At 39.6% G+C, this 6,000-nt stretch overlaps 1 protein-coding gene across 1 annotated transcript; it reads left to right on the top strand.

Moving 5' to 3' along the window:
* Positions 1-4,504: 4,504 nt before the first annotated feature.
* On the top strand, positions 4,505-5,845 carry LOC142632821 (uncharacterized). Its single transcript, XM_075807150.1, has one exon. It carries the CDS (start codon positions 4,505-4,507, stop codon positions 5,843-5,845), a length of 1,341 nt encoding a protein of 446 aa, XP_075663265.1.
* Positions 5,846-6,000: the final 155 nt, after the last annotated feature.

Raw genomic sequence — 6,000 nt, 5'->3', positions numbered from 1 at the left:
TATCATCCTCAACAGTTTTGATTTATATATGAACCCAACCCAATTGGTTCCCTCACAATAACATTCCTAATCCATTGTCTCTATTTTGTTTCATGACACCAAAATAATTCCTCTCACATCAATTTTCAGTACCCACCTTTTAAAATTGGGTGTGATGGAAAAAATTCTTACCCTCTTCACCTCCAATGTGCATTTATGGTGCTTGTCTGCCTCCACTTTTCAGCTAGCTCTTCGATCACATCGTGCACATGCCCACCTTAACTCTTAAATATCCAAGAGTCCCTATCAAGATGAATTTGATTGTATACAATTTGCTAAGCAAGAATTAATAGCTAATGACAAAATGATCAACATGGAACTTCTTGCATCACAGCTTTGTTTTAGCACCTTTTAAAGTTATCTAGTATTTGTAATTGTTTAATCCAAATTTTAAATGTATAGCCTTTCAAATGAATCCAATTAATGCAGTTTAGCTTCATTGCCTCTCAGGTATTGGACATTCATTTTATCATATATCCCTTCAATCCAAATGCCTGACTATATTGGTTGTTAGGTCGACTTCTAGTTCTACAGAAACTTCACTGTAATGATCCAATAATTTCGTTACTAGTTGATAAGATTAGTCAAAATTTTCTTTAGGAAATGTGGGATGAAAGGGAGAGAAGAGGTCATGGGATCCACCTTGGTTACAGAATTGAATGTAGCCAACCAACTTGCGCTTGCAAATGTTTATTGAGTGCTCCAACACTTCATTCAATCCCATATAAAGAACATACCTTAATTCTATTGTTAAAAATATGATACCTTCCTCATAAATTTGATCCCTTCTTTAATTTCATGGCTATTGAACCATTCTTGTAAGGAAAACCATGGGAGCTTTTCTCTAATATGCACCAGTCAGTTTGCTATAAAGAATTAAAAATTGATGAGACAACTAAAAGGCAATGATGGTTTTCCATTGCTATGGGCCTTGTGAAGTCTTAGTCAAGATTTGTAGGCTCCACAAGTGACCAAATGTGCTTGGCCAAATGCAGAATTAGTTGACAATTAAAAGAGAATCTCCCCAACAGACACAAAAGCCATGGATATAATGCTTTGTTTCATCACTAGAGAGAAATTTGGTTCTTGAGTCTAATACGTATGAAATGGATACATTAGTACATAAAAGTATATCTCAGAATTAACATAATTGCATGATTTCTATATAAATCAAATTATACAGAAAAAGTTTCAACAATGTTCCCCTGAAAAACTCCTTTTATTGATCATAAAAGTTCACAAAAGGCAAGTTTACCATTTCAAATGTTTAAGAAACATTCTTCAGAAAGGACCTTGTGCATGAAGAACCACAGCACAAAGGGAAATATCTCTTACACACATGCCGGCGTGTGTGAGGTATGTATAATAGGTGTGTGTAATAGACATTGCCCCAGCACAAAATAGGAACCAATTGTTGTGTGTGTGTGTGTATGCCATAGAGCCATAGAACTAAAATACAAGAACTACTACTAACAACAACCCTTCACCCTAATTCTTTTAGTTAATATTCCTCCTTCAAAACACTGTCATCTTGATTACTTGTTTTATAAATAAATAAATAAAATGAACTTAGGCTTTTAATTAACCATTAAAGACACCTAAACACAAGGTCACCATAATCTTTCTCTTACCAAAATATGCACATGTTTTACACTTTTGATATTTGCTTCATTTGAAGAAACCAACTTTACTGGTTTTGATTTTCTAAAGAAATTAAAGTACAAAAGTAGCTACAATACATTGTCTGGTTGTACAGAAATTATGGGTCCGACCAACTATCTTATTGAAGAAACCAACTCTATTTCTTGAAACCATTACTACTCAACACTATTTTACAAGCACAGAATATAGAGAAAGCATAAAACCCAGTTAAATCAACAACAACACTAATCCATATTCCATGCTACAAACATACACAGAAACCGAAAAAAAAAAACCATAAAATTGAAGAGAGAAAACCTACAGTAGTGACTGCTGAGAGGAAGAGGATTGAGGGTGAAGAAGACATGGCTGAAGCTTAAGAGGATTGAGAAGATCTGAGAGGTAGCTGAGGGGTACAGTCCAAATTTGAGAGAGCCGTTGTGAGAGAAAGAGAGAGCTTGAAGTGTTTTTTGAAATTAATGAGTTACACTCAGTCTGTGAGAGAGAGAGAGAGAGGTACTGCGTTTTTCACAATATTTACCACATTGTCACTTGAAACTATTACTTAAGAGTTTCTAAAAAGATATAAAAGTTATTACTTAAGAGGTACCACGTTTCTCACTCTATTTAAGTTGTTTAAGTTGAAAATCGTTACCTATCAAAAAAAAAAAAAAAAGAGTTGAAAATCGGCTTTAGTTGCTTTTTCACGCGTGTGACAGAGGGTGTGTAATAAACATTACTCTTTTGAAAAGGAAAAATATTCTTTAAAACTCACAAATCATCTAAAGTGTGCATTTTCTTTTACGATCCATGCAAAATTCCCAATTTTCACAGATTGTGCATCAGTTGATTCTCACAAAATTATGAAAAATATTTCGCTCCAAACATATTTGACCTATTATGTGACCTATCTCAAAAAAAAAAAAAAACCCTACTATGTGACATTTGAAAAAACTATTCATGCATAGTTTTAAGCATGACATTTTTAACGAGTTATGTAACCTTTTTTTAAATAATACACATTATAGTTTTATAATTTGCTAAATAATAAATGGGTAAAAGATAGTTACAAAATATGTTTATAGCTAAAAGAAAGTTCAAAATGTCAAAGTACCCAAGTAGCAATTGCAGTCCGTACAAGCCTCTAACATGTGGATTAAGTGTTGCACCAGTTTGTACCAGCTTGTGAGGTTTAACAGCAAATTAAGCCAACATGATAGCAGCCGGTTTGGTCGAAACTCGAAAGTGCTTTTGGGCCGTGTGAGTGTTTCTAAATTTATTTAGCCCAATTTTGAGCCCAAAATATGTCGGTAAGAAATTTTTTATAAAACAAAGGTGTTTCTTCCTGTTGGTTAAAGGAATGTCTTTTAATTTATTACTTGTTGGATCATATGATTATATTCGTTTACTTTTTTAACACAATATTACAAGTTATTTAATTGGAAATGTAACGTAACTATTGAAAATTCTAGTTTTAGGCTCTAATTATGAGTTCTAATTGCTCTTATACTTCTTGAAAGAAAAAAAATTGTTGGACCCCATGTGTTCTTAATGCTCTTGTGCCCCTTGAAAAATCTATTTTGACCCTAAGCAATTTGTGCAGTGAAATAAACGTAGTATTACTACAAGTTTATCATGAATACCAACACACAATCGTATATATTTAACAACAAATATAAAATTTACCCAAAAAAAGAAAAGAAAAAAAAAGAAATATAAAATACCAAAGAAAAAGCAATAAAAATAAAAACAGTAATGCTATATGATGAGGATGATTTCGTGTTGGGCTCTTGACGAATCTAAAGGCGATGGGTGTGGAAAGGTCGTCAGCTTTATGATTTGACTACCTACCTCACAACGTCATTTGTGGCACGGTAAGCCGAAGGTGATAAGGTGACGACCTTGAGTCTGATGACCTCGAGCTAATGGCCTTGGCTTGGCGGCCTTGTACTACGGACAATGAGCTGACGATCCTACAATATAAACGAGGCTGAAGGTAACGGGAATAAGCTGAAGAGATCGAACAAAATCTCCGTCCATGACCTTGCTTAACCTCCACATATACGTGCATAAGGAGAATTCTTGCATTATACATTTAGCCCTGATTGAGAATATTCTTATAAGGAAAAAAACTTTAAGAGATACGCAAAATCCACAAATTGCTCTCCTAGAAGGAAGTACTTTCTCGCCAAGGCGCTTATTTCGACCCTACACTACTATAAATACCCCAGAGCCCTCATAAACCAAGGGACGAATAATTTACCGCAGTTCTAGCACTTTAGAGTTGTGAATAAGAGGTTTCCTCTAACTTGACCGTCGGAGAGTATTTGGCCGGTACCACACCAGTACCCTTCCTAAGGTCTTCAGCTTTTGTGTTGTGCAGGTTCTTCATCAGGGACACGTGAGGACCGTGTGGCTTACTGACGATTTTCGGCATCATCAGTTGGCGCCGTCTGTGGGAAATAGCGACTTATAAAGCCATGCTATCGCTTCCCAGACAAAGAGTTGCATGGTACTCACTCGCTCGATAGCGACCACTAACAACGTTCAAGGAGACAAACCACACACGACGACACTTGAGAGGCAAGTCCAAACTCTAGCTGTCGTTGTGGAGCGCCTCACCAAATAGAACCAAGACTTGGAAGAACAGTTGCGTCAGAGGAACGTGGGCGCTAACACCTAGGAAGAAGATCAAGAAGGAACCAACGCGGAAAGAAGGAACCAGGAGGGGCCGGAAGGCAGAAATGCCCCTAGCAGGCCAGAGCAGCAAGACACAAACCGGCCGTCTGTCACCGATACTATCCCACCTCACATAGTCACTGAGATGCAGATGATGAAGGAACAAATGGACTGCATGATGAACACCCTCAAGGGACGGGTGTCCAACAACCTTGATGATCTGGTCCAGCGAATCCACTCACCCTTCACAGCGTCTGTTAGTTCTTTCCCTCTTCCACAAAAATTTCACATGCCGCAGGTAGAAAGCTACGACAGGTTTAAGGACCCCTTAGATCACTTGGAGACGTTTAAGACCCTGATGCACCTTCAAGGGGTGCCAGATGCAATTATGTGCAGAGCCTTCCCCACCACGCTGAAGGGACCCGCGAGGATCTGGTTCAGTAGATTGACGCCCAACTCCATTGGTACATTCAAGGAGTTGAGCGCCCAATTCGCCTCGCACTTCATTGGAGGCCACAGGTACAAGAAGTCCACTACATGCCTGATGAACATTAAGCAGCGGGAAGACGAGACGTTGAGGTCTTACATAGCTCGTTTCAACAAGGAGGCCCTCTCAATTGATGAAGCAGGCGACAAGATACTCGTAGCAGCTTTCACCAACGAGCTGCAGAAGGGTAAGTTCCTATTCTCCCTATATAAGAACGACCCAAAGACCATGTCAGATGTGCTCTACCGAGTGGCCAAATACATGAACGTAGAAGACGTACTTTTGGCTCGAGAAGAGAAGCCCAAAAAAAGGGAAAGGCAGGAAGACGCACGCTCGGATAGAGGGCCAAAGAAGGTTAAAACTGAAGAACGACGGGATGATCGACGCCCTAGACCACCCGCGGGGAGATTCACAAGCTTCACCCCCCTGACCACTCCTATCGACCAGGTACTAATGCAGATTAAAGATGAAGGAGCCTTGACTTTTCCCGGCAAGCTGAAGGGAGATCCTAACAAGAGGCCAAGGGACAAATATTGCCGCTTTCATCAAGATCATGGCCATGACACAGCTGATTGCTACGACTTGAAGCAGCAAATAGAAGCTCTTATTAGACAAGGAAGGCTGCAAAGGTTCGTTAGCAAGGAGAGAGTAGACCCGCCGCAAAATCAAGCTCCTCGACGGGATAACGATTGCCCCAGACAACCCCTAGGAGATATAAGGATGATTGTAGAGGGTACCATGGTTGCTGGGTCATCAAAGAAAGCCCGAAAGACATACCTCAGAATGGTTCAGAACATCCAAATGACGGGTTCTATACCCAAAATGTCGCGAACTGACAATCCCTCCATTAGATTCTCAGAAGAAGATGCACGACGTCTTCACCATCCCCATGATGACGCGCTCGTCATCACCATACAGGCAGGAGACTACAACATGCACCGAGTTCTCGTCGACAACGGCAGTTCGGCAGACATCCTCTACTACCCTGCTTTCCAATAGATGGGGATTGAAAGGGAGCAACTAGTTTCAACTAACGCCCCGCTCGTCGGCTTTGGAGGAACGAGGGTATTTCCCCTCGGCGTAGTCACTTTGGCTGTAACTGTTGGAGATTACCCACAGCAAATCACCAAGAACGTAGCATTCCTCATGGTCGA

This window comes from Castanea sativa, chromosome 4 (assembly GCF_040712315.1).
Source record: "Castanea sativa cultivar Marrone di Chiusa Pesio chromosome 4, ASM4071231v1".
Lineage (NCBI taxonomy): Eukaryota > Viridiplantae > Streptophyta > Magnoliopsida > Fagales > Fagaceae > Castanea > Castanea sativa.
Note: the sequence above shows the minus strand (reverse complement) of the source record. Positions and strands in the feature narration are given on the sequence as shown.

Bases quoted from the DNA above. Each gene is read 5' to 3' on its own strand.
- LOC142632821 (XM_075807150.1), top strand. From the start codon at position 4,505: ATGCAGATGATGAAGGAACAAATGGACTGCATGATGAACACCCTCAAG.